The sequence below is a fragment of the Coccinella septempunctata genome, chromosome 5 (genome assembly GCF_907165205.1).
Source record: "Coccinella septempunctata chromosome 5, icCocSept1.1, whole genome shotgun sequence".
In the NCBI taxonomy this organism is placed as follows: Eukaryota; Metazoa; Arthropoda; class Insecta; order Coleoptera; family Coccinellidae; genus Coccinella; species Coccinella septempunctata.
Window position 1 is genome coordinate 33,474,042 of NC_058193.1, and position 27,192 is coordinate 33,501,233.

General features: G+C 42.2%; 1 protein-coding gene across 1 annotated transcript in view; it reads right to left on the reverse strand.

The window, feature by feature from the left end:
• The window catches only part of LOC123314117, a 169,261-nt gene that overhangs the window by 29,421 nt on the left and 112,648 nt on the right, over positions 1-27,192 (reverse strand). Inside the window, exons 26-69 of the mRNA XM_044899235.1 lie at positions 25,832-26,014; positions 25,225-25,716; positions 22,391-25,138; positions 22,001-22,297; positions 21,595-21,909; positions 21,140-21,457; positions 20,772-21,083; positions 20,329-20,637; positions 19,890-20,216; positions 19,462-19,767; positions 18,714-19,352; positions 18,290-18,598; positions 17,761-18,075; positions 17,245-17,571; positions 16,854-17,165; positions 16,277-16,597; positions 15,821-16,141; positions 15,425-15,742; positions 14,976-15,293; positions 14,125-14,766; positions 12,474-14,060; positions 12,081-12,400; positions 11,378-12,002; positions 10,977-11,282; positions 10,568-10,882; positions 8,590-8,922; positions 8,225-8,536; positions 7,839-8,171; positions 7,481-7,783; positions 7,053-7,358; positions 6,354-6,998; positions 5,984-6,301; positions 5,593-5,925; positions 5,236-5,538; positions 4,055-4,357; positions 3,358-3,996; positions 2,985-3,299; positions 2,589-2,927; positions 2,237-2,536; positions 1,498-2,181; positions 1,125-1,445; positions 754-1,071; positions 367-696; positions 11-313 (exon numbers count right to left, since the gene is read on the reverse strand). Of these exons, the coding sequence (XP_044755170.1) occupies positions 11-313; positions 367-696; positions 754-1,071; positions 1,125-1,445; positions 1,498-2,181; positions 2,237-2,536; positions 2,589-2,927; positions 2,985-3,299; positions 3,358-3,996; positions 4,055-4,357; positions 5,236-5,538; positions 5,593-5,925; positions 5,984-6,301; positions 6,354-6,998; positions 7,053-7,358; positions 7,481-7,783; positions 7,839-8,171; positions 8,225-8,536; positions 8,590-8,922; positions 10,568-10,882; positions 10,977-11,282; positions 11,378-12,002; positions 12,081-12,400; positions 12,474-14,060; positions 14,125-14,766; positions 14,976-15,293; positions 15,425-15,742; positions 15,821-16,141; positions 16,277-16,597; positions 16,854-17,165; positions 17,245-17,571; positions 17,761-18,075; positions 18,290-18,598; positions 18,714-19,352; positions 19,462-19,767; positions 19,890-20,216; positions 20,329-20,637; positions 20,772-21,083; positions 21,140-21,457; positions 21,595-21,909; positions 22,001-22,297; positions 22,391-25,138; positions 25,225-25,716; positions 25,832-26,014 (19,620 nt within the window). The remainder of the gene's footprint in view (positions 1-10; positions 314-366; positions 697-753; positions 1,072-1,124; positions 1,446-1,497; positions 2,182-2,236; positions 2,537-2,588; positions 2,928-2,984; positions 3,300-3,357; positions 3,997-4,054; positions 4,358-5,235; positions 5,539-5,592; positions 5,926-5,983; positions 6,302-6,353; positions 6,999-7,052; positions 7,359-7,480; positions 7,784-7,838; positions 8,172-8,224; positions 8,537-8,589; positions 8,923-10,567; positions 10,883-10,976; positions 11,283-11,377; positions 12,003-12,080; positions 12,401-12,473; positions 14,061-14,124; positions 14,767-14,975; positions 15,294-15,424; positions 15,743-15,820; positions 16,142-16,276; positions 16,598-16,853; positions 17,166-17,244; positions 17,572-17,760; positions 18,076-18,289; positions 18,599-18,713; positions 19,353-19,461; positions 19,768-19,889; positions 20,217-20,328; positions 20,638-20,771; positions 21,084-21,139; positions 21,458-21,594; positions 21,910-22,000; positions 22,298-22,390; positions 25,139-25,224; positions 25,717-25,831; positions 26,015-27,192) is intronic.

The window sequence follows — 27,192 nt, forward strand, 5'->3', positions numbered from 1 at the left end:
CGTAATTTACCTGGCTGGGGATTACAAGCAACGAAAGCGTTTCCTTGATAACCTGTGATACATGTGCACATAGGAATATGGTTGATAACGGAGCATTCAGCGTTTTGACCGCAAGTTCCAGGGCAAGGATCTTCACATTTATTCCTGATACAAGCTTTGTTCCTTGGACAATCGTTGTTCAACACACATTCAGGTCTACAACCTCGTAGAGGATCACCGTGGTATTCTGGTAAACATGAGCAGATACCATCTCTACACAGGGTATTAGGACCACAGGGGGAAGGATTACATTTGTCAACAATGACTGGCTCTACTGCAATTGAAATTTTTGTAGAAATGATATGACCAATTTACTCAAAAACTTACTAGGTTTGGGTTTGAGTGAACAGTAATTGAAAGGATCTCCTGTGTATCCTTCGGGACAAGTACAAGATGGCGTATGATTGATGACGTTGCAAACAGCGCCAGCACCGCAAGATCCAGCACAAGGATCTCTACATTTTTGTCTTATACACGCCAAATTGCTTGGACATTCGGAATTGATGATACATTCAGGTCTACAGTTTGGTGGAACACCTTGGAAATTTTCCAGGCATGAACATGATGGGAATCCATTCGAATTTCTACAATGGGAGTTAGGACCGCATGGTGACGGTATACAAGGGTTCGTCTCAACAGGCTTTATGATTGTTGTAGCTAAAAAAATCATTGATTTAATTTGATTTGCCAAAAATAAATGTGAGTTGTATTTACTTGGTGGTATGGGCCTACAAATAGTGAATGGATCTCCGGTATATCCAGATTTGCAAGTACAAATAGGACTGTGATTTATAACTTGGCAATTGCTGTTCAATCCACAGCTGCCTGCACATGGATCAGTGCATTTATTATTGACGCAGGCTTTGTCCAGACTACATTCTGAACTAACCGTACATTCAGGCCTACAAGCTGATGGTGATCCGAAGAAATTAGGTAAACAAGAGCAAACTGCTTGACCATTTATTTCACGGCATTGACTGTTAGGTCCGCAAGGATTTGGTTGGCAAGGATTTTGCTCAACCTCGTCTTCAACTGAAAATAGATCGTCAGTTTACGAATGTAAAGGCATTCGCAGGAATACATACCGGGTTGTAGTAAGTTACAGAAACTGAAAGGGTTTCCTGTGTAACCTTGCAAGCAGGTGCACATAGGAAGGTGATTTACAACTTGACATTGCGCGTTTTGCCCGCAAGTTCCAGGGCAAGGATCCTTGCATTTGTTTCGAATACAAGCTTTGTTATATGAACAGTCAGAGTTTAGGGTACATTCAGGTCTGCATCCTTCGTAAGGGTTGCCAATATAGTCTGATAAACAAGTACAAGAACCTGCTCTGTTCTGCTCTTTACAGACAGCATTGGAACCGCATGGTGATGGATTACAAGGGCTCAGAATTTCCTGTGTGATATCTAGAAAAATATGGAATAGAAACAAACCTAGGAGATGAGCAATAAACCTTACTTCTTTCAACGTTGCAGAGAATGAATGGATCGCCGTAGAACCCAGAGTTACACATGCAAGTCGGAATGTGGTTTACAGTACGACAATAAGCATTCTGACCACACATTCCAACGCAAGGATCTTTACATTTTCTGTTGATACAAGCTAAACTATTTGCGCATTCACTGTTAGTCACACATTCAGGTCTACAGTTTGGTGGTGATCCCAAAAATTCTGGCAGACATGAACAAGATGGTGATTTATTTATTTCTCTGCAAATGGCGTTTGGTCCACACGGTGATGGTTGACATGGATTCACAGGGATTTCAACTGGAGTTGGTGCTAAAAGTAAAATGGTATGAGTGAATTCATCCTCGATGACTGATGATAATTGCATACGTTTTGGGGTGCATCTGGTGAACGGATCTCCAATATATTCAGGCGGACAACTACAAATCGGATTGTGATTGACGACTTGACATTTAGCGTTAAGACCACAAGTTCCAAGGCACGGGTTGATGCATTTCTGATTCACGCATGCCTGAGATAATGAACACTCTAAGCTGATCATACATTCAGGCCTGCATGTGGGAGGATTGCCTAGGTAACCTGGAATACAAGAACAAACGGCCTGTCCATTGATTTCTCTACATTGACTGTTTTGCCCACATGGAGATGGATTACAAGGATTCTTGGGTATTTCATCTGAAAAAGAGGATGTTATAGTATATGGCCCAGTGATGTAAACCGCGTAACTAACCAGAGACTGCATTGCAAGAGATGAAGGCGTTTCCTGTTAAACCTTGAAGGCAATAACACATTGGAATATGGTTCAAGACAGAACATTCAGCGTTTTGTCCGCACGTACCAGGACAAGGATCGACACATTTATTTTTAATGCAAGCCTTATTGAAAGCACAATCGTTATTCAATACGCATTCTGGTCTACAACCCTGATAAGGATCTCCTTGGTATTCTGGCAAGCAGGTGCATATACCATTGTTGCATTTAGTGTTGAATCCACAGGGTGAAGGATTACATGGGTCAGTCTCAACTGGAACTAAATGATCGATAAACTACTGAAAGCTCCTAGGATTAAATTAATGACATACCAGGCTTCGGAGGTTTTGGAGAGCAATATCTGAATGGGTCGCCTTCATAACCATCCGGACAATTACAAGTTGGAATATGATTTAAAACTTTACAAATTGCCTCAGCTCCACAAGAACCTGGACATGGATCCCTACATTTCTGCCTGATACAAGCCTGATCACTTGAACATTCCGAGTGTATGCTACATTCTGGTCGACAGTTTGGTGGTGATCCCATGAAATTGGACAAGCACGAGCAAGATGGCGAACCACCTATATCTCTACACTCTGCATTAGGTCCGCATGGACTCGGTAGACAAGGATTAGAAACGACGACAGGCTTAAATTCATCAGAGGGAGCTAAAAATTGACAATCCATAAGATGCATGAGATTTGGTGGTGGGTTAGCTTCCTTACGTGGAATTTGGTAACATCTAGTGAAAGGATCACCGGTGAATCCAACCTTACAAGAACAGATTGGACTGTGCTTGATAACCTGGCAATTCGAATTGAGGCCACAAACACCAGGACAAGGATCGATACATTTTTGTTGACTACACGCTTTGTTTAGGGGACATTCCGAACTCACAACGCACTCTGGTCTACAACTAGGTGGACTTCCAGTGAATTCTGGCAAACAGGAGCAGACTGCTTGTCCGTTTACTTCCCTGCATTGACTATTGGGGCCGCAAGGACTAGGTTGACAAGGATTTGTTGGTTCTTCCTCGACCGCTAAAATATCAACGTATTAGAATATTGGGGTTATGAATCAATCCACGTAAAGCCTTACGTTGTATGACACTGCAAAATCTGAAAGGATCTCCTGAGTATCCAGAGAAGCAGGTACATTGTGGCAAATGATTGATAACCTGGCACACTGCATTTTGTCCACAAGAACCGGGACAGGGATCTTTGCACTTTCCGTTAACACACGCTAGGTTTGACGAACAATCTGAATTAATCGAACATTCTGGTCTACAACCCTCGTAAGGGTTACCTATGTAGTCTCTAATACAAGTACATGATCCTGCCCTGTTTCTATGTGAACATACTGCGTTAGGACCACATGGAGATGGGCTACAAGGATTCAGAACTTCTTGAGGTGTTACTTCCTTAATACAGCTGGTGAAAGGATCACCGTTGAACCCAGACAAACAAACGCAATTAGGAGTATGGGTTACCACTCGACACTCTGCGTTTTGACCACAGATACCTTGACAGGGATCTCTACATTTTTGTCTAATACATGCAAGGTTATTCGGACATTCGCTGTTGCTTATACATTCTGGCTTGCAAAGAGGTGGAGATCCCACAAATCCTTCTAAGCACGAACAACTTGGGGACCCATTTATTTCTCGACACTGAGAATTTGGACCGCATGGAGATGGTTGACAAGGATTTTTCTGTATTTCGACGGGTTCTTCCAATGCTATAAATGAATAAAGGTTGGAATATGTCGTTGATGCAAGTTAATGAAAAATGATTACGTTTTGGTGTACACCTCGTGAATGGATCACCAATCATTTGAGTTGGACAGGAACAAATGGGATTATGATTTACAACGTTACAGAGAGCACTCAAGCCACAGGTACCAGCACATGGATCTACACATTTTTGATTCACGCAGGCCTCGTTGAGAGGACACTCTGAGCTACTACTACACTCTGGTCTGCATGTTGGGGGTGAGCCTATGAATCCTGGAGCGCATGAACAAACAGGTTGACTGTTTATTTCTCTGCATTGGCTATTTGGACCGCAAGGGGATGGAGAGCAGAGATTTATTGGACGAACTGAAAAATAACATTGAATGGGGTATTTTCCTAAAACTCAAAAAAAGAATTAAAAATTATTTTTGGAAACCATTTTCCATTGGTTAGTCACCACATAAAAGGTTCCACTCAAAATTCAGTAGGAAAAAAAATATAGCCTTTGAAAAAAAATTTGTGAGAGCTTGTGACGTAGAATGCCTTTACTAGAGTCTAGTAATTTTTGTGAATTCGACAACATCGGAACTGATCAAGAGGATATTATATAGAACTTGGAACATAAATGCATTTATGTATTTATGTTCCAAGATACAGAATTATATCTTCCTGAAACCGATGACAGTTTCTGACACTGTTTTAAACGTTCTCGTCAGATTGTTATAACTTGTGGAAAAGGAGTCGAATTTTTCAAAAGCAAGCAGTGAAAATTTACCACCTGTAAACTTTTCCATATTGATGACTTTAGGAACCTATAAAATATATCAGCAATGCCTTCTTTCATCAACAATAACAGCCCAAGGAAGATCGAATATTAACTGACAATAAACAACCATAGACTCAATAATATATTATCAAGTCTATGGAGATCAGAAAACACTGATGAGAGTCATTGATGGCAATACACAACCATAGACGCAATAATATATGGAGATCAGAAAATTTGATGAGAAACATTGATGAGTGTTCCAACGATGCCGGATTGTAAAAGTGACGTAGAATGTTTCTGGGAGAATGCCTCCGCGATGTGAATTTCCGTAATTAAAAACAGGCAAAATACAACTGTTAAAATAGAAAAAAAATACTTTTCCATATATTTGAGATATGAGGATTTCGTTGATATATATTTTGAAATTTAGGAAAATACCCCATTCCATGGGATTATTTGGTATCTAATTGTTTACCTGGCGCTTTATTACATAGCACAAAAGCATTTCCAATATATCCTTCCAGACAAGTACACATCGGAATATGGTTCACAGTAGAACATTGAGCATTTTGACCACACGTTCCTATGCAAGGATCAACGCATTTATTCCTCACGCAAGCAAGATTTCTTGTGCAATCGTTGTTCAAAACACACTCTGGTCTACATCCTGCGTAAGGATCACCTTGGAATTCCAATAAACAAGTGCAAATACCATTATTGCACTGGGCATTCGGGCCACATGGGCTTGGATTACAGGGGTCTGGTGTTTCTACGGGTGCTAAAATGGAATTGTCTAGAGAAAAGTTCATTTTGTTGAAAACAGAAAATATACCTGGTGGAGGAGCTGGTCTACAAAAATCGAAAGGATTTCCAGTGAAACCTTCCTCACAAGAACATATTGGGGTATGATTTATAACGTTACATCGAGCTGTTGAACCACAAGCGCCTAAACAAGGGTTTGAACATTTTTGACGTATACAAGCCAGGTTACTTGGGCATTCAGAGTTGACGACACATTCTGGTTTACAATTTGGTGGGCTTCCGATATAGTTTGGCAAACATATACATGACGGTTGTCCACCTACGTCACGGCATTCTGAATATGCACCACAAGGTGATGGCACACATGGGTTCGTTACAACAGCAATGGGCTCGTCTTTCATTGCTGAAAATCGCAGTTATTTTAATAACACAATGGATGTCATTCTAATGGAAGATCTTACGTGGTACTGAGAAACATCTAGTGAATGGATCCCCAGTGAAACCATTCAAGCAACTACAGATGGGACTGTGTTTGATTACATGACATTGGGTATTCAAACCGCATGTTCCAGGACAAGGGTCTACACATTTCTGATTTACACAAGCTTCATTCATCGGACATTCTTGACTCATCACGCATTCAGGTCGACAACCTGGTGGACTACCAATGAAATCGGGCAAACAAGAGCATACCGCTTGCGTGTTTACTTCTCGGCATTGACTGTTCGGACCACAAGGGGAAGGTTGACAAGGATTCTTGACTTCAACTTCTGTTGTTACTGAAAATTCAGTTTTGAGAACGAATACGTTTCGGATTGTTTCTTTACTTACCCGCTTGCGCAGGATGACAAATCAAGAATGGGTTTCCTTGATAGTTAGGTCGACAAGTACACGAAGGGATATGATTTACAGTCTGACAGTCAGCGTTCTGACCGCAAGTTCCAGGACATGGATCGATGCACTTGTTTCTCAAGCATGCTTTGTTCAGTGGACAATCGGAATTCAACGAACACTCCGGTCTGCAACCTTCGTATGGATTACCAATATATTCAGGTAGGCAAGTGCAAGATCCAGCGTTATTCCTTTCCTTGCAGACGGCGTTAACACCACAAGGTGAAGGTGAACATGGAGTTATCGTTTCCTGGATCAAAGGTTGTTTGATTTTGAATATGCAGTTACTGAAAGGATCTCCTTCGTAACCAGGCAAACAGACGCAATTTGGCGCGTGACTTATCACGCGGCATTCAGCATTTTGACCACATATTCCAGGGCAAGGATCTTTGCACTTGGTGTCTATGCATGCCAAATGATTGGCGCATTCGTTGTTACTAATACATTCTGGTCTACAATTAGGTGGAGTGCCTCTGAACCCAGGAAGACAAGAACATGAGGGGAAATTATTTATCTCTCTGCACTGCGAATTAGCCCCACAGGGAGATGGCTCACAAACATTCAGCACTGGCTGTTCATCTGCAGCTAAAATATGGAAATTCTCATTGTGGGTTATTGAAAGAAAAGGTGAAACCTTACGTTTTGGAATACAACGAACGAAAGGATCTCCAATGAACGACAAAGGACACGTGCATATTGGGTTGTGGTTCACAACCTGACATTCGGCTCTAACACCACAAGCTCCAAGACAAGGATTCACGCACTTCTGGTTCACGCAAGCTTCGTTCATTGAACATTCCGAACTCTGCACACATTCTGGTCTACATGTAGGCGGTGAACCAATGAAACCTGGTATACAAGAACAAATAGCTTGCTCGTTTATGGTTCTACATTGGCTGTTTGGACCGCATGGTGAAGGCGAGCAAGGATTTATGTTAACTGGTTCTGAAAGGGAATAAAATTGATTGAATGGAAGAAATTGAACCGAATTTCAACTGAGACTTTTCAAAAATACTTTATGTGATCAAAATGGCTTCGAATGAATCATCTTTTTGATTGAGACTTACTTTGTATAACGTTGCAAAACATGAAAGCGTTTCCTGCATATCCAGATGGACAACTACACATTGGGATATGATTTATAACCTCACAAATCGCATTTGAAGCGCACGTTCCTGGACAAGGGTCAATGCATTTGGACCTTACGCAAGCCTTATTTCTAGGACATTCATTGTTCAGTATACACTCTGGTCTGCAACCCCTATAAGGGTCACCTTGATATTCCGGTAAACACGTACAGAGTCCATTATTGCACAAGGCATTGGAACCACAAGGCGAAGGATTACAAGGATCAGATTCCACAGGTGCGGCTAAAAGTTAAAAAATTAAAACTGTTTTTTTTTTTCGATTGGATCATCGACGTACTTAATATTGGCTTCGCTGAGCAGACGCTGAAAGGATCTCCTACAAAACCCTGTGGACAAATGCAAGATGGTGTATGATTTATCACTTGGCATAAAGCACCAGATCCACAAACGCCCAAACAAGGATCTCTACATTTTTGGCGGATACAAGCCTGAGTACTGGGACATTCCTGATTGATCAAACATTCTGGTCTACAATTCGGAGGACTTCCTATGTATTCTGGAAGACAAGAACAAGATGGCGTCGATCCTATCTCTCGACATTGTGAGTTGGGACCACAAGGTGATGGAATACAGGGATTAGTCACCACAGGTTCGACAATTGATGGAGGTGCTGAAAATTGGGGGGTTAAGAGAAGAATATGTGAACCTAACTTTTTATCTTACAAGGTAAGGGTACGCATCGTGTGAATGGATCACCAGAAAAGCCAGACCTACAACTACAAATTGGACTGTGGTTGATGACTTGACAATTTGTGTTGATTCCGCATGTTCCCAGACAAGGATCTACACATTTGTTGTTCAAACAAGCCCTGTTCAACGGACACTCCGAACTGACCATACATTCTGGTCTACAGTTAGGAGGACTACCTAGGAAACTGGATAAGCAAGAACATACAGCTTGATCATTGTATTCTTTGCATTGACTGTTTGGTCCGCATGGCGATGGTTGGCATGGTTTTGTTTCGTCTCTTACAGCTGTAATATTTTCGGTTTAGAGGTTTTGTTGTTATTTATTGTATTTGTCTTACGTTCGAAGGATGGTGAAGGGTTACAGTATGACATAGGGTTGCCTGTATGCCCTGGTAAACAGGTACAGGTTGGAGAGTGGTTTATAACTTGGCACAACGCGTTGCTACCACAACTGCCTGGACACGGATCCTGACATTTGTTTCTCGTGCAAGCCTTATTAGACGGGCAATCGGAACTGTAGATACATTCTGGTCTACATCCTTCGTACGGATTCCCAACGTATTCTGGTAGGCAGCTGCATGAACCAGCACCATTCCTCTCTTTGCATATTGCGTTTATACCGCACGGGGATGGTACGCAAGGGTTCAGTTGTTCATCGTGCGCAACCAGAACTAGAATCAGATCGATATTGACATATATTTCGTTAGCCGTAAACCGTAACGCTAATCCGTTTAGTTTGTCAGTGTGCATCGGTATCAGTGCATACCATTTTTCGCAAATTATTAGCTGCTCATTTTCGTCAATAAGGCATTTGGTGGTGGGGTAAATACCTTTTAAGTTTTAAGCGTACGCATTCATCAATTTCAAGCTTGAGTTAGGGAGGAATATATATTTTTTCGCATATTTCATCACCTGATGTCTTTCGAAGCGTGTTATAGGGGAGGGGCCATTTCAAAACCTGATTTTCTTCAAGCGGTGTTATGTGGGGTATATGGGGTACTTTTCGAACTTTGTTCTCTTGCGCTAAGCATTGTTATAGGGGGGTGGGGGGTTCTTAAACCTGACGCTAAGCATTGTTATGGGCGGGGGCTTTGTAGCTTTTGGGGTGGGGGCACGTGGCGGGGGAAGATATTAGCTCATTTTGCTGTTTCGGAAGCTCGCTGTTATCGTTGGGGGATTGTTCCTTACCTTGTTATCCCCTTGAAGCAGTTAATATACAGCGGAAGCATTAATAAAACTTTTAATCAACATGCAATTTGATCAGATGGAAATTTCAGACTCTTGAAAATATTGAGTTAAATGTTTTTGAAGTCTCTGAAATTTCTATCCTAAAAAAATATGAATAACTGAGAAGAAATACATAAACGTCATAAACGCTTGTTAGGTACACGACTTGGAAGTGAAAATTTACACCAATATTGGTAAATTAGAAATCTATTATTCTATAATTATTCTCTTTGCATCAAAGGCAGCAAATTCTCAGCTATATAATGAAAATTGCAGAAAAACTTGACTATTTTAATCGAAATTTTCGAATTCAATCTTTCAATCACATTTCAATCGTCAAAAAATTAATTTCAATAGTTCGTATGAAATCCTATGTTGTTTTTTAGGAAAATTCGAAAGTTTATGTATTCTCGATCGTGATTCAGTATCATCCATGTTTATGTATTCTTCTCAGTTAAAATAAATCCAACATGCAAATGGATCAGAGGTTTGGAACGTTCGGAATTTCATCTTGAAAGAAAACTTCCTGGATCACCTGAAAAAAAAATGCGTGAACGAAGTCCTAATACTGAGTGACCGCTTCAAAGATTTCGAGTCATTTCACAAGATGAAAGTGAGTTTTCCTCAATGAACATTGATATGATTATAGAGAAAAGATCCTACGACGCGGTCTTTATCATGAACGAAACGAGATACAAATTGAATATATCAGATTTTGTCGTTTGTATCTCTTTTAGAAAAATCTTTTGTCTTTTTCTTTTTTCGAAGGCGAGGAAGAACTTAAATTAGAGCGTTTGAATAATTGGAACATTCTTCATTATTGATCGTTAATTTTAGCGAATCCGTTTCGTGGTAAAAAACTTTTTTATTCTGGTATATCATCAAAAGATAACCGACTCTCACTCTTCTTTTGCATATGCATCACCTTTTAGCTTCATTTTCGTTTCAAGATGAAAATCAACTCCAAGAATACTTCAGTTACTCATAGAACTCAAAGTCAGTAGCTTATCATTCTCATTAATCAAAAAAAATCACATTTATACCTTCCAAACCTCAGATCTAAACATGAGAAATCTTGAAGGCACTTACCAGGTTGGACGGAACAGCCTCTGAACGGATCTCCGGTGTAACCTTGCACGCACGCGCACACCGGGTTGTGGTTAACGACGTTACACACCGCGTTCAAACCGCAACTGCCCGCACAAGGGTCTCGACACTTTTGATTTATGCACGAACGGTCGCTGGGACACTCCGGGTTGATGGTACACTCCGGACGGCAGTTGGGCGGCAAACCGACGTAATTCTCGAGACAAGAACATGCCGGACTGTCACCGCGCACTTGACAGACGGCGTTAGGACCGCACGGCGACGGCAGACAGGGGTTTATCGGCGGCTGCGGTTCGACTGCAACAAAAAATACAGATTAGATTCGAACGTACAAATTTATACGATGATACTGTGAATAAACCATCAAATATAAATGAATTTTTCAACTAACCTGGCCTTGGGTAGCATCTAGAAAACGGATCTCCGGTGAGGTCATTTGGACAGCTACAAATTGGATTGTGATTGACCACTTGACATTTGGCGTTGATGCCGCATGTTCCAGGACAAGGGTCGATGCATTTGTTGTTCAAGCAGGCTTGTTGAAGTGGACATTCCGCGCTTACAACACATTCTGGCCTGCAAGATGGTGGACTTCCTATCAATCCTGGCTGACACGAACAGACTGCTACATCGTTGTTCACTCTGCAGAGACTGTTCGGTCCACACGGTGATGGTTCGCAAGGGTTTCTAGTCACAACTGGAAGGAAAACAGTAGAAGAGCATTAAACCAGTACTAATGAGGATAAGGTCAAGGTTGGTGCGATCAAGAGTTAGATATAGCTGGAAACAAACCTGGTACAGCAATCCTGCAAGCAGTAAACGGATCTCCTTCGTATCCAGCTGGACAGCTACAAGTTGGTATATGGTTGATGACAGAGCAGTCAGCGTTTTGTCCGCAGGCTCCAGGGCAAGGATCAATACATCTGGAGTTGCTGCAAGCCTTGTTCGGCGAACAGTCGGTGTTCATCGTACACTCAGGTCTACATCCCCTGTACGGATCCCCATTATAAAGCGGCAAACACGAACATAACCCATTGTCGCATTGAGCGTTTGGCCCACAAGGGTTTGGAGAGCAAGGATCTTCCGGCACAACCGGTTCAACCCTCTTAGGTTGGCATTGGGTGAAAGGATCCCCGACGAAACCTTCGACGCAAGTACATATCGGGATGTGGTTCTGAACTCTGCACTCTGCGTTGAAACCGCAAGATCCAACGCAGGGGTCTCGGCATTTTTCGCTTATACATGCCTTCGTTGAGGGGCAGTCTGTATTCACGATGCATTCCGGCCTACAGTTTGGTGGCGGTCCTTGATAGTTGGCCAAACAAGAGCATGAAGCCTGTTCTCCGATCACTCTACATTCAGAATTTGGCCCGCAGGGCGATGGCACACATGGATTCAGATTTGGTCTGGGTTTAGGCTGCGAAAAAATCATAAATGAGTAACTGAATTCGTTGGAGGTATTCGATGTGGTGGTAAACTGGAAATAGCCACTTACTTCTGGCGGTATTTCTCGGCATCTAACAAACGGATCACCAGTGAAACCAGTTGGACAACTACAAATCGGATTGTGATTTATAACTTCGCACCTGGCTCCTAAGCCGCAAGAGCCAGCACACGGATTGGCACATTTGAAATTATGGCACGCTTGATTCGGTGAACACTCAGAACTGACTACACACTCTGGTTTGCAATTCGGTGGTGATCCTGAGAATTCTGGCAGGCAGGAGCATACTCCTTGTCCGTTCACGTTCCTACACTGGCTGTTTGGTCCACATGGCGACGGTTGACAAGGATCGAATACTGTAGGGGAAGTAGCTGCAAAGACGACCTCATTAGGTTTAAGTCTAATGGTATCGTTAAAGGTTAAGTTTAAGGGTTGGGTACTTACGTAGTGGTGGTGGTACTCGGCATTCCGTGAATGGATCTCCTTCGAATCCTGTAGCGCATGTACATGTTGGAATATGGTTTACTACAGCACACTCAGCGTTTACTCCACATACACCTGGGCATGGATCCACGCATTTATTCCTGTTGCAAGCCTTATTCGTTGGACAATCGGAACTCAATACACACTCCGGCTTACAACTCTCGTATGGATTTCCTTGGTAACCCTGAATACAGCTGCAAGACCCCACTCCGTTCTGTTGTTTACATTCAGCGTTCGTTCCACACGGGGACGGTTCGCAAGGGTTTATTTTTTCGTCTTTAGCTTGAACGACACACTGTACAAACGGATTGCCAGTGTATCCTGGTGAGCAAGAGCATGATACTGTATGGCCTATAACTTTACATACTGTGTTTTCTCCACAGCTTCCTGGGCATGGATCTATACATTTGTTGTTGACGCAAGCGAAGTTTGCCTGACAGTCAGGATTGATTATGCATTCAGGTCGGCAGCTAGGTGGATTTCCAACGTAACCCTGGACACAAGTGCAAGATGCTTGATCACCTACCACCCTACATAATGAGTTTGGTCCACATGGAGATGGATCGCATGGATTGACGACCGGTGGTGGAGTGGGAGAAATTCTGATTTCTCTGCATGAAGTGAAAGGATCTCCAGTCTGTCCTTCGGGACAACTACATATAGGGCTGTGGTTGATCACTTCACACCTAGCGCCAATACCGCATGACCCTAGACAAGGATCTATACATTTCTGATTGATACAGGCTCTGGTTGGCGCGCATTCTGCGCTGACAATACACTCTGGTTTGCAGTTTGGTGGAGCTCCAAAATATCCGGAAATACATGAACAAACAGCGTTATTGTTGATGTTTCTACATTGACTGTTAGGTCCACATGGCGAAGGATTGCAAGGATCTCTCCTTTCTGGTGGTTTCGGAGCTGATCTACACAACGTGAATGGATCTCCAGCCAGACCATCTGGACACGAGCATGTTGGAATATGGTTGATAACATCGCATCTGGCATTCTGTCCGCACACACCTGGGCAAGGATCTACACATTTGTTCCTGATACAAGCCTTGTCCCTTGTACATTCAGCGCTCAAAACACATTCTGGACGACAAGATTCGTATGGATTTCCTTGATATTCTGGCAGACACGTGCATATTCCATTGTCGCACCTTGTGTTTGGTCCACATGGTGATGGATTACATGGATCGCTCCTTGGTGGTGGTTCTGTGACGGCTGGTTTGATGGAGCAGAGGGTGAAAGGATCACCTTCGTAACCATCTTCGCAAGTACAAATAGGAGTGTGGTTCAGTATGGTACATTTGGCATTCACACCACACGATCCTGGACAAGGGTCTCGACATTTCTGTTTGATACAAGCCAACTGACTTGTACATTCTGAGCTTAAAACACACTCTGGGCGACAATTTGGTGGCATCCCGATGTATTCCGGCAAACAAGAGCAGGATGGGTTTCCTCCTATCATCCTGCATTGAGAGTTTGGACCACATGGTGATGGTTGGCAAGATGGAGGTCTCTCTGTTTGCTCCTCCTCAACAGCTGTGATGAGATCAATGTATAATTAGATTAATGAACATTAACTAATAAAAAAACGAGAACTTACGTTGCGGAGAACACCTAGTGAATGGATCTCCTGTGTAACCAGGAGGACATGCGCATATGGGATTGTGGTATTTCGTGGTACATTGTGCCCCAATTCCGCAAGTATTTGGACATGGGTCAGCACATTTGTTGTTGATACAGGCTCTATCCTCTGTACACTCCGAGCTCACTACACATTCTGGCCTGCAGTTTGGTGGGCTTCCAACGTAATTTGGCAAACAAGAGCAAACAGGTTGTCTGTTGACATTTCTACACTGACTGTTAGGTCCACATGGTGATCTCAGACAAGGATCTTGTGGCATCGGCTCCGGTTTGCGTCTTATTTCTGTGCACTGCGAGAACGGATCGCCAGTGAATCCTTCCAAACATGTACACGTAGGTATATGGTTGGTAACACTGCACTGGGCCAATAATCCACAAGTGCCAGGGCAAGGATCCACGCATTTGAAATTGACGCAAGCTAACTGTGGGGCACAGTCATTGCTTCTTTCACATTCTCTATGACAACCTCGGTCTTTGTCGTATGGGTTTCCGAAAAAGCCAGTAGCGCAGGAGCAAGCCCCAGCGCCGTTTCTTTCTCTACATTCTGCGTTTGGTCCACAAGGTGAAGGATAGCAAGGTGATGGTGGTGGTCCCTCAGTAGCTGAAATATTGAGTAAATGAGTATGAAATTTTCGGTGTTGAGGCTCGTTCGTTCTATCAAACCTATTTGAATGTTACAAAATCTATCAGTTATTCGGAAGAAACGTTAAGGTGTAAGGGCATTTGGATATCAGGAAAATCACCGCATTGAGAAAAGGTAAATATTTGAAGTGCACTGTTGTTAGTGAAAAATAAACTTGTTTATCTTACATGGAGGAGGGGCAATTCTACAAGAACTGATAGGATCTCCGATATAACCAGGTAAACAAGAGCATACAGTCTTATGGTTCACAACTGTACATTGGGCATTATTTCCACAAGATCCAGGACATGGATCTCTACATTTTTCGTTTTTGCATGCTAAATGATTCGGACATTCAAGATCGTTTATGCATTCAGGTCTGCAGTTTGGTGGACGACCTATATAATTTGGCAAACAAGAACATGCAGGCTGATCACCAACAATTCTACATTGAGAGTTTGGTCCACAGGGACTAGGTTCACATGCTACTCGTCTAGGTGGAGGAGCTACAAGAATTATATGAGTATAGAATGATAGAATAGGAAAGTAAACATGTAAAGAATGAAAAGAAAATGTTGAGTGTTGTTCGAAATACTATTTCTCAACAGTTTCCTTTCAGGAAATATAAAGAGCATACTTGTTTGAGGTATTCGAGAACAGCTTGTGAAAGGATCCCCAGAGAAACCTGGCAAACAGCCACATATAGGATTATGGTTTATGACCCTACAATTGGCGTTTAATCCACAAGTACCAGGGCATGGGTCAATGCATTTCTGATTTTTACAAGCGAGATTTTGAGGGCATTCTGAACTTATGATGCATTCAGGTCTACACATAGGAGGCGATCCGATGAAACCTGGCGAACATGAGCATACAGCCTGATCGTTTATAGCACGACACTGACTGTATGGCCCACATGGTGAAGGTTGGCAAGGGAAATTTGGCTTCCTCTCCGCTGTACAAAAAAGTGGTAGTTAAGAAAAAACGTTTGACTTGAATAATTAAAGTTTTTTTAACTGCAATGATTTCTTACGTTTTAAAACGTAGCAAAGTCGTGTAGGTTCACCAGTATATCCTGCTATACAGGTACAAGATGGAGCATGATTTAAAACTCTACATTCAGCATTGATACCGCATGTGCCTGGACATGGATCTATACACTTATTATTCACGCAAGCCTTGCTTCTATCGCAATCTGTATTCGTTACACATTCTGGTCTACAACCAGTATAAGGATCTCCTGTGTACTCATTCAAACATGTACAAGAACCTGCTGTTCCCTGTACTTTGCATACAGCGTTAGCACCACATGGTGATGGATCACATGGATTTCTAGGTCTTTCAGTAGTCGGAGCTAGAAGGGAAAGGCAGAAATGAAGAAGAAGCTCAAGAGTATAAGGCAAATTGATTTTATGATGGTTATTTCAACTAAGAAAGGTATTGACTATTGAAGTATCCACCATATAATCTGTGAAAATTTGAATCTTACAAGGTGGAATCTGGGAACAACCAGTGAATGGATCACCAGTAAAACCAGCTAGGCATTGACAGTTTGGAGCATGATTCACTACAATGCAATTAGTGAAAGATCCACAAGACCCTGGACAAGGATCAATGCATTTCTCTTTCTGACATGCTAGATTATTTGGGCATTCCTCGTTTATTGTACATTCGGGTCTACAATTTGGTGCGCGCCCGATGTAATTTGGCAAGCAAGAACATGCTGCTTGACCCGCCACATTTCTACATTGAGAATTCTGACCACAAGGCGATGGTATACAAGGGTTTTCACTAGGTCTCGGAGTAGTTGCTAAAAAATTCAAATGATACATGCATAAAAGAATAGGAAAAGTTTGATCTAGTGGCAGATTTCGAATTGTAACTTGTTTTGTGTATTCTGGTTGAATAAAGTACCCAAATATTTTGATTGGTATGCGGAATTTGCCACTAGATTAATCGGAAAATCATCACATCAAATAGAACTGAATTGAATATAGAAAGATTTAAAGAATGAAGTGAGTAAAAACTAAATGTACAAAAGTCACCGAAGAAAGGTAATAGCTTACTTATTTCCCTTATACATTGGACAAATGGATCCCCTACAAAACCTGAGGGACATGTACATATAGGGTTATGATTTATCGTGTTACATCTTGCATTGATTCCACATGTGGCTAGGCATGGATCCTGACATTTATTTTTTATACATGCTTTGTCTTGTGGGCATTCTGAGCTGACCATGCATTCTGGTCTACATGCAGGAGGGGATCCTATGTAATTGGCTTGACAAGAGCATACAGCGTGTTCATTTACAATCTTACAAACACTGTAAGGTCCACATGGAGATGGTTGACAAGGATTTACATGATCATGCACAACTGTAGAAAGATAAGAGAGTTGAGAAAAGTTCATACAATGTTGAATAGATACAAGAATAGGAAAAAGAGAGAGTCTTACTAGGTTGCGGTAGATGGCAGGATGTATGGGGATTTCCTGTATACCCTGGGAAACAATTGCATACTGGAGCGTGATTGCTCACAATACACTCCGCGTTCAAGCCGCAAGTTCCAGGACAAGGATCTATACATTTATTGTTAACACATGCTTTATTTCTGGGACAATCAGTATTGGTCACGCATTCTGGTCTACAACTGGTATAAGGATCTCCAAAATATTCGGGCAAACATGTACAAGACCCAATTCCGTTTCTTTCTTTGCAAACAGCATTAGCGCCGCATGGTGATGGGTTACATGGGTTTCTCGGTTCTTCAGTAGGTTGTACAACTAAAATTTTTCCACGTCAATTTCACACTCGTCCTTCATTTCGGGATTTCATACGAATCGAAGGAATCCCCATTCTTTTTGGCGAAAAGACCGAATGTATCAATTTCAAAATTTTAAAAGGTAAAGTTGATATTCGAACGCCTTCATTTTGAATGGGGTGTACCTTCGAAAACTTAACAAGTGCCTTACTTGGAATTTGTGAGCATCCACCAAACGGATCACCGGTGAATCCTACTCGACAAGAACATACGGAACGATGGTTTATCACTTGACAATCAGCATTTATCCCACAAGACCCTGGACAAGGATCTATGCATTTTTCGTTCTGACATGCTAAAGCACTTGAACATTCCGCATTTATTGTACATTCTGGTCTACAATTCGGTGGTCTACCAATATAACCTGCTAGACAAGAGCATGTTGGTATATCTCCTATTTCTCTACATCTGGCATTTGGTCCACATGGTGAGGGAACGCATACATTTTCAGGAGGAGCTGGTTTTCCTAGAGTTGAAATCGTGTATTCAAAAATATATCCCTGTCAAGTAATTTTGTGTAGGTGATTTAAAATGATGCCGTGCTCCGTGTTGTGTTTCAGTTAGTCATTCGGCGATGTTTTTGTTGATAGCTTTAGTTGGTTAATATTCTATTGTTTCTATAGTTTACGCTCGGTGTAGTTAAGTATATGTGTGGTATTAGTTTCAATTATTGCGCTTACTCTCTTCCTGTTGACATCTGACGAATGGATCTCCGGTGAAACCAGGGGAACAACTACATATCGGATTGTGATTCACAACTTGGCATCTTGCATTTATACCACATGTTCCTTTGCAAGGATCTTGACATTTCTGGTTTATACATGCAAGTTCCATTGGACAGTCAGCGCTTATCATACATTCTGGTCGACAGTTTGGTGGGGAACCTACGTAGTTTGTATCGCAAGAACATACTGCGTGTCCGTTTACAACCCTACATTGACTGTATGGGCCACAAGGAGATGGTTGACATGGGTCTTTCTCTTCAACCACTGAAGTTGTACAGAATAGTAAAGTATGAATTATAGTATAGTATAGAAATAGTTCGTAGAGAAAAACAATAAGGATAAATTGAAAACAAAGAGAAATAGAAGTAAGAGTACATACCAGGTTGGATGATGTGACATGCTATGGTTGGGTTCCCAGTATAACCATCGATACAGTAACAACTTGGGGCGTGATTGAATACCCTACAATCAGCGTTCAAGCCGCATGTTCCTGGACAAGGATCTTTGCATTTCATGTTAACACATGTTTTGTCTCTAGGACAATCGTTGTTTATCACACATTCAGGTTTACAACTTGTGTAAGGATCCCCGAAGTACTCAGGCAAACACGTACAAGATCCTACGCCGTTTCTCTCGGTGCAAACAGCATTTGAGCCGCAAGGCGATGGGTTACAAGGATGTGGCTCTTCCTCAACTATCGTTTGTTGAGTACATCCCACGAATGGATCTCCAGTGAAACCAATGTTGCATTGGCAAACTGGAGAATGTTGAACCACCCTGCAATTGCTGTTCGAACCGCAAGAACCTTGACAAGGATCTCTACATTTTTCCCTGATACAAGCCAAGTTTCCAGGACATTCAGTGTTAATGGTACATTCAGGTCTGCAATTCGGTGCACGACCAACAAAGTCAGGCAAACAGGAACATACGGCTCGACCGTTTATGTTCCTACATTGGGAATTCGGTCCGCAAGGTGATGGTAAACATGCATCGCTAGGTGGTATTGGTAAAGGTTTTCCTAAATAAAAATGAAGAATCAAGAGTATGTTCACACATTGAAGAAGATGATTGCAAACCAGTACAGTCGGATTGTAATGGTTTGCATGAGGAAAGGAAAATGATCTTACTTTCTTCGATGCACAGTTGGAAAGGATCTCCCGTGTAACTTGGCGGACAACTACATATCGGGTTATGATTAATAACTTTGCATCTCGCATTAGGACTGCAAGTTCCAGGACAAGGATCTCTACATTTTTGCCCAATACATGCTTTATCTTGGGAACATTCAGAACTAACTGTACATTCTGGTCTACATGCTGGCGGTGCACCGATATAATTCCGTTGGCATGAGCATACGGCATGCCCATTTACAACTCTACATTCACTGAAAGGCCCACATGGTGAAGGTTGGCATGGATCTCTTTCTTCCACAACTGAAGGAAAACATTTCATGTATGGAAAGGAAGACAGAAGAGTATTTCAACTGGAGCAATATCTATCTGTTGTGGTTGATAACTTGATATTGATCCAGTTGGAAGAAAAGAAAAGAGCTTACTAGGTTGTATGACGTGACAAGAGACCAATGCGTTTCCTGTGTATCCTGGTAGGCAATAGCAGTTGGGAGCATGATTGTAAACCTTACATTCTGCGTTCAGACCACAAGATCCAGAGCAAGGATCCCTACATTTATTATTGAAACATGCTTTATCCATCGTACAATCGCTATTCGTTACACATTCTGGCCTACAACCAGCGTATGGATCGCCGAAATATTCCGGTAAACATGTACAAGAACCTACTCCATTTTGTTCGCGACAAACTGCGTTGGCACCACAAGGTGAGGGATTGCAAGGATGTCTTTCCTCTTCCACTGGTGGAGGTACTGAAATTTCATCATATCTCACAAAATCGCTTTTACCGTGAGGCAATACATAGAAATCAGTTAGTAAACTCTTAGACTCGATGGTTATTTGGCTATTCCTGTATTTGCTTACATTCTTGACATCCAACGAAAGGATCCCCGGTGAACAATGGAAGGCAGAAACAGACGGGTACATGATTTATTGCCTCACATTCTGTATTGATACCGCATGAACCAACGCATGGATCTATGCATTTTTGATTTTGACATGCTCTCATCGGGTCACATTCGGAACTTACTGTACATTCGGGTCTACAGTTAGGTGGTCTACCGTAATAGTTCGGCAAGCAAGAACAAACAGGCCTCTTATTCTGTACACGGCATTGAGAGAATGAACCGCAAGGCGATGGACTACATGGATTTTGTTCGACATCAGGTATTTCTACAAAAAGCAACATGCAATATGCTGAAAAAAAGCCCCTAAGAGTTCTGAAAATATCTAGTATGATTCAATTGATTTAGATAGGAGTTTGAGGTCACACTAGTTATTTCCAAAACCTGGAAGATCATGCTTACTTGGTCGCAAATAACATCTACTGAATGGATCTCCAATATACCCAGATGGGCAGCTACATACAGGATTATGCATAATCACTTTGCAATGAGCATTGTAGCCACAAGTACCAAGGCAAGGATCTATACATTTCTGATTTTTACATGCTTTATCCATTGAACATTCAGCGCTAATCAAACATTCGGGTTTACATGCTGGGGGAGCTCCAATATACCCAACGTCACAAGAACAAACCGGTCTGTCATTCTGTACACGACAAATACTGTACGGGCCACAAGGTGATGGTATACAAGGGTTTCTTCTAGGTTCTTCAACTGAAGCGAGAGAAAGATTAGGATCGTGAGACACGCGAGGTTTAGATTGATCTTACTAGGTTCAACTTTTCTGCAAAGGGTCAGAGCGTTTCCGGTGTATCCGTTGGGACAATAACACTGTGGATTGTGGTTTATAACGCTACATTCAGCGTTCAAACCACAACTTCCCGGACAAGGATCTTTACATTTCATGTTGAAACATGCTTGGTTGTGTGCGCAATCGCTACTCATTAGGCACTCTGGTCTGCAACCAGTATATGGGTCACCGAAATATTCCGGTAGACATGTACAAGATCCCACGTTATTGTGTTCTTTGCAAATGGCATTCGGGCCACAAGGTGAGGGATTGCAAGGGTGAGTTGGTTCGGGCGAGACTATAGAATCGAAAATAAGAAACAATAAGTAACATGCATAAAAATACCACTTAAGTATTCGTCTAAAACCATAAAACTGGAAAGTAGGTTACGAAAATATTCCAAAATACTGAAAAACCATAAGAAAATCGACTCACTTTGAATTGGATTGCAACCAGAGAATGGATCACCCTCGAAACCAGTTATGCAGCTGCAAGTTGGATTGTGGTTCCTTACTATACACTGAGCGTTGAATCCACAGGAGCCTATGCATGGATCCTTACATTTGTTGTTCAGGCAAGCCAGGTGTGAAGGGCAGTCCTGGTTGATGACGCATTCTGGTCGACAGTTTGGTGGAGCACCATACATTCCTGGTAGACAAGAGCACACTGCCCTGTTTTGACTAGTGCGGCACTCAGAATTAGGACCACAAGGCGATGGAACACATGGCGTCGTTGGTGGTACTTCTCTCGCTATAAATGAAAAAAACATCAAATAATAACAACACCAAATGATTTATAATCGAATTTTTTTTAACTAGGGACCAATATGAAATAGACTTACTTTCTTTCTCACATAAAACGAATGGATCTCCGAAATAATTAGGCGGACAACTGCAAATAGGATTATGATTCTTCACTTGACATCTGGCATTCCTTCCGCAGGTACCAGGGCAAGGATCTACACATTTCTGATTGATGCATGCCTTGTTCAGAGCACACTCTGAGCTGAGCAGACATTCTGGTTTGCAATTTGGTGGACTACCGAAGAAGTCTGGTTGGCATGAACAGATTGCCCTGTTGTGGTTCGGTTGGCAGATGCTGTTTGGTCCGCATGGAGAAGGCTCACATGGATTTTCAGCTAGAATATTGAAATTCACGATATGATTCTCAGTCTTACCAGTTTATCGAGGATCTTTATCATGTTTTTTATGAAAACTAATAATTTACTCACGAATGGGAGGTGGTGCTGGCCTGCAAGAGGTGAATGGATCTCCAACGAAGCCTTTAGCACAAGAACATACCGGAACATGGTTCACTACGTAACATTCAGCGTTGGTTCCACATCTTCCTTGGCAAGGATCTCTGCAGTGCTGTGCTAAGCATGCCAAATTGCTCGAACAGTCCGAATCAATGGTACATTCTGGTCTGCATCCTCCAGCATACGGATTTCCGATGTATGGAGGAATACAACTACATCTAGCCACACCGTCACTCGATGTACACTGAGCGTTTATACCACACGGTGATGGATTGCATGGATCCTTAGGCATCGGCATCGGAATTCTCGAACATTCTATAAAAGCGTCTCCTTCGTATCCTTCCAAGCAGGTACAGAAAGGAACGTGGTTCACGATGTTACATTTTGCATTTCTACCACAAGAATTAACGCAAGGATTCACGCATTTCTCCTTCACACAAGCCTTATCTCTCGGACATTCCTGATTGATCACACACTCTGGTCTGCAATTGGGTGGACTACCAACGTAATCAGCCACGCATGAACAAACCGGCCTATCTTTATTCACTTGACAAATTGAATTTGGTCCACACGGTGACGGTATACAAGGATTCGTTCTTGGTATGTCTGGCTGGCTTGGTGTGTAACAATTTACGAATGGATCTCCGTGTTGACCTGGAGAACAGCTGCATATTGGATTATGATTGATGACATTACACACAGAATCTTTTCCACAAGCTCCAATACAAGGATCGACACATTTTCTATTTACGCAAGCCCTCGTTTGTGGGCATTCTGAAGTAGCAATACATTCAGGTTTGCAGGCTGGTGGAGAGCCGAGATAGTTTGGTAAGCAAGAGCAGGTTGCAAATCCTTGTGGCGAAAGTAAACATCTACTGAAAGGACCGCATGGTGATGGATCGCACGGATTCCCAGAAGGTTGTATAGGTTTAGATGGATGACAAGATACAAATGGATCCCCAGCTTGACCTGGAGGACATATACATATGGGAATATGATTAGAAACTTCACATCGAGCTCCAACTCCACATACTCCATTGCAAGGATCAACGCATTTGTTGTTAATGCAAGCCTGGCTCAAACTGCAGTCTGTGTTTATCACACACTCTGGTCGGCATGATATCCAAGGGTTTCCGAAGAAACCTTTTCTGCATTTGCATGTAACTCCATTATTCTTTTGCGTGCATATTGCGTTGGCGCCACACATGAAACTATCACAAGTTTCCGTTCTATCTTCGGGTTTCATCGGTACTGTGCAATGTTCAAATGGATTTCCTTGTAGACCTGGTGGGCACGTACATATCGGAGTATGTGTTACCACGTGACATATTGCGTGAACTCCACACGATCCTAAACATGGATCTTGACATGTGTTTCCCAAACAAGCTTTATCGAATGCACAATCTGAGTTGGTCAAACATTCTGGTCTACATTGTGGGTTGTAAGCTGCATCTGGTCTCAAACATGGATCACAAATGGCTACTTGTGGACCGTAAGCATTACATTCGACGTCATAACCACATGGCGATGGTGAGCATGGAGTGCTAATATTCGTCGATGGTATCTTAATTGGTGGTGTTGCCACGCACTGATAAAGAGGATCTCCCATGTAGCCGTCCAAGCAAACACAAGAAGCTGTATGGTCCCTCACTTGACATTGTGCGTTAACGCCGCACAAAGCACTGAGGCAAGGATCTTTGCAACGTCTATCCAAGCAAGCTTGAGTCATCGGACAATCTGTGTTGAGAATACATTCTGGTTGGCAACCAAACTGTGGATCTCCCTTGAAATCAGGCAAACATGTACATACGGCACGTCCTCTGACGTTTTGACAAATGGTATTGACTCCACATGGGTTCGGCATACACGGATCATTCTCTGTTATAATTGGTACCTTGAAACAATTGATCACTGGATTTCCTGTGTACTCGTGGCGACACGTACAAACTGGATGATGTTTTTCCACTCTACAATCCGCATTAACTCCACAAGCGCCCGGGCATGGATCTCTACATCTGTATCCCATGCAAGCTTGATGTTCACCGCAATTTTCATCCACAACACATTCGTATCCATGACAGCCACCAGGACCTGTGGGATCTCCTCCAAAACTATCTGGACATCTACACAACGAGTTTCCTTCTGGTGTTACAATACATTGAGCACCTGGGCCGCAAGGATTTGGTGAACAAGGAGTCGGTGGTTCTAATCTGCATCCATAGTAAGGATCTCCCATGAATCCTGGCTTACAATAACACTGTTCTTGGTTGTTAGAGACGTAGCAATCGGCGTTGAGTCCGCAAGGTCCAGGTGAACATAACATCGGGGTAATAACAGGTTCTCCGCAACTTCTGAAAGGGTTGCCTACCAACCCCACCGGGCAGAAGCATGCTGGTTCCCTGAATGGATCGCACTGAGCACCAACACCGCATGGGTTGGGTTCGCATGGGTTCTTTTGTTCAATACAACCTCTGATAGTATTTGGACTTTCCAGATATCCCGGTAGGCAGGTACATTTTGCGAATCCATTGCTAAGTATCGAACACTGGGTGTTTGGTCCGCATGGTGAAGGATCACATGGGTTCTTTGGCAAATCGCATGGTATTTGTGGAGGAGTTCCCTCGTATTCTGGTAGACAGAAACAAACAGCTTTGCCACCTACTACCCTACATCCTGAATTCGGTCCACAAGGGTTTGGTGAACACTCATCTCCTTCCGGCACTGTAAAAAAAGCGACTAATGTGAAAGGAAATTTGTTGTAGGTACTATTAATCAAAGATATGCTTATTTCGTATGAGGAAACTTACCGCAATTCTTGAATGGATTTCCCGTTAATCCTTTTGGACAATAACAGATCGGATGACCGTTATCTAGCTCGCACAGAGCGAAGGTTCCACAAGGGTTTGGATCGCAGGGATTTTTGGGAGGTTGGCATACCGCAGCTGGGTTACCTAAGTATCCCGGAGGACATTTGCAAGTGGCCCTATGGTAAATAACTTCGCAGATAGCGTTGGTTCCACATTGACACGGAGATGAACATTGACCGTTGATGCACGCTTCGTTGGAACTGCAATCCTCATCCTGCCTACAACCGTAAACCTTCTCGCAAGAGATGAAAGGGTTTCCGGCGTAACCTGGTAGACATCTACATTCGGTTCCATGGTCCTTCGGAAGACATTCGGCATTATCCCCACAGCTGTCTTCGAAACATGGATTTATACAAATCCTGTTTAAGCGATCGCAAAGCTTGTTTGGTGGGCAGTCTTCGTTGTATTGGCAAACTGGTTTGTAATCAGCAACTGGAAAAAGGAAAACCTTGAAAATTCTAGAAAAGAGAGCAGGACTTTTTCGATTATATTCACATGGGACTGCTTATGAGTAACTCCCCAGACAATAATTCACTTGAACACTTACCAGGTACACATCCAACATAACCATTTCCTTGGTATCCTTCAGCGCAGCTGCAATCTGATCCATGATTGGTATTTATGCATATGGCGTTGTTGGCGCAAGGGTTTCGGACATCACATGGTCTTTGGCATGAGTAGTTGATGCAGGCCTCAGTTATGGGACACTCTTCATTTACAGTGCAACGTACTAAGAGGAAAGGTGCAAAAAAGAAAAGTAGTAGAGATTCTAATCTAATATATACATGTATGTATATGAGTATTCACATAATTTATAAAAGAGATTACCAGAAAACTATTCGTACAAATGAACAAACTTTTTTACAGGAGTTTTGATTGGACTACCATATTGCTGTGATGTTTTTCTTTCATATTTATTTCTTCAGTCGATTTTTATCGTTATGGTTTTGTTTAAATTGTTGATTAATAAATTAATTTGGTTTTAAAATGTATATGTATAGGAGTTATATGTGCAGTGGGGCCTTACTTGTCTCAGACTTGAAGCATTTAACCGCAGGATTTCCCTCGTATCCTTTGGGGCAAGTACATATCGGCCTGTGCATTTTAGCCTGGCACTTGGCAGTGGCTGCGCAGGCGTTAGTAAATTCGCACGGATCTTGGCATACCGACATGTAACATGCCTCGCTTTCAAGACAATCCATATCTGACTCGCATGGTTTAGGTACTTTTGGTTGACCTGGTTCTAGTTAGAAGTTAGACAATATTAATATTAAAAATGTATGATATTATTGGTTTATTATTTAGTGGGCAGATAGCCCACGAAACTTTGTTTGAATTGTTAATTTTCTGACTGTTTTCCATCAGTTGGTGTAAAACACGGTATTGGGCATTCGCATACTTAGCATGCATTACATATCTACATCATAACGTTAGTTTGCTGTAATTCTTTGGAGATTAGCAACAGCACACGAGGATTGGAATTTCATCCAGGAAATGAGAAATCATACCAAAACTCGACCCATACAAGCATTTGTAATCTCCAAAGAAATGTAGCAAAGTTAAAAAACCCCTTAACCAAATCGTGTTCAATATTACTGTCTTTATGTACATATTTACAAGTTTTTCATATTTTCATTTCAATAACGCAAAAATTAAATAATTCTTATACCTTTGAAGCACATCTTCATAGGATTTCCCACGAAACGAGGTGGACATTCGCAAGTTACTTGATGATTTTCCGTTGTGCATTGGGAGTTTGGTGCACAGTGACCCAAAGAACACCCTCCTAAACATTTCTCATTCACACAAACTTCATCGGTAGCGCAGTCTGTTTCTGCTCCACAGAAAATGGTTTCGTTCTGCAAAGACTCCGAATAATTTCCTATGGAAATTATGGGAATGCTTTCG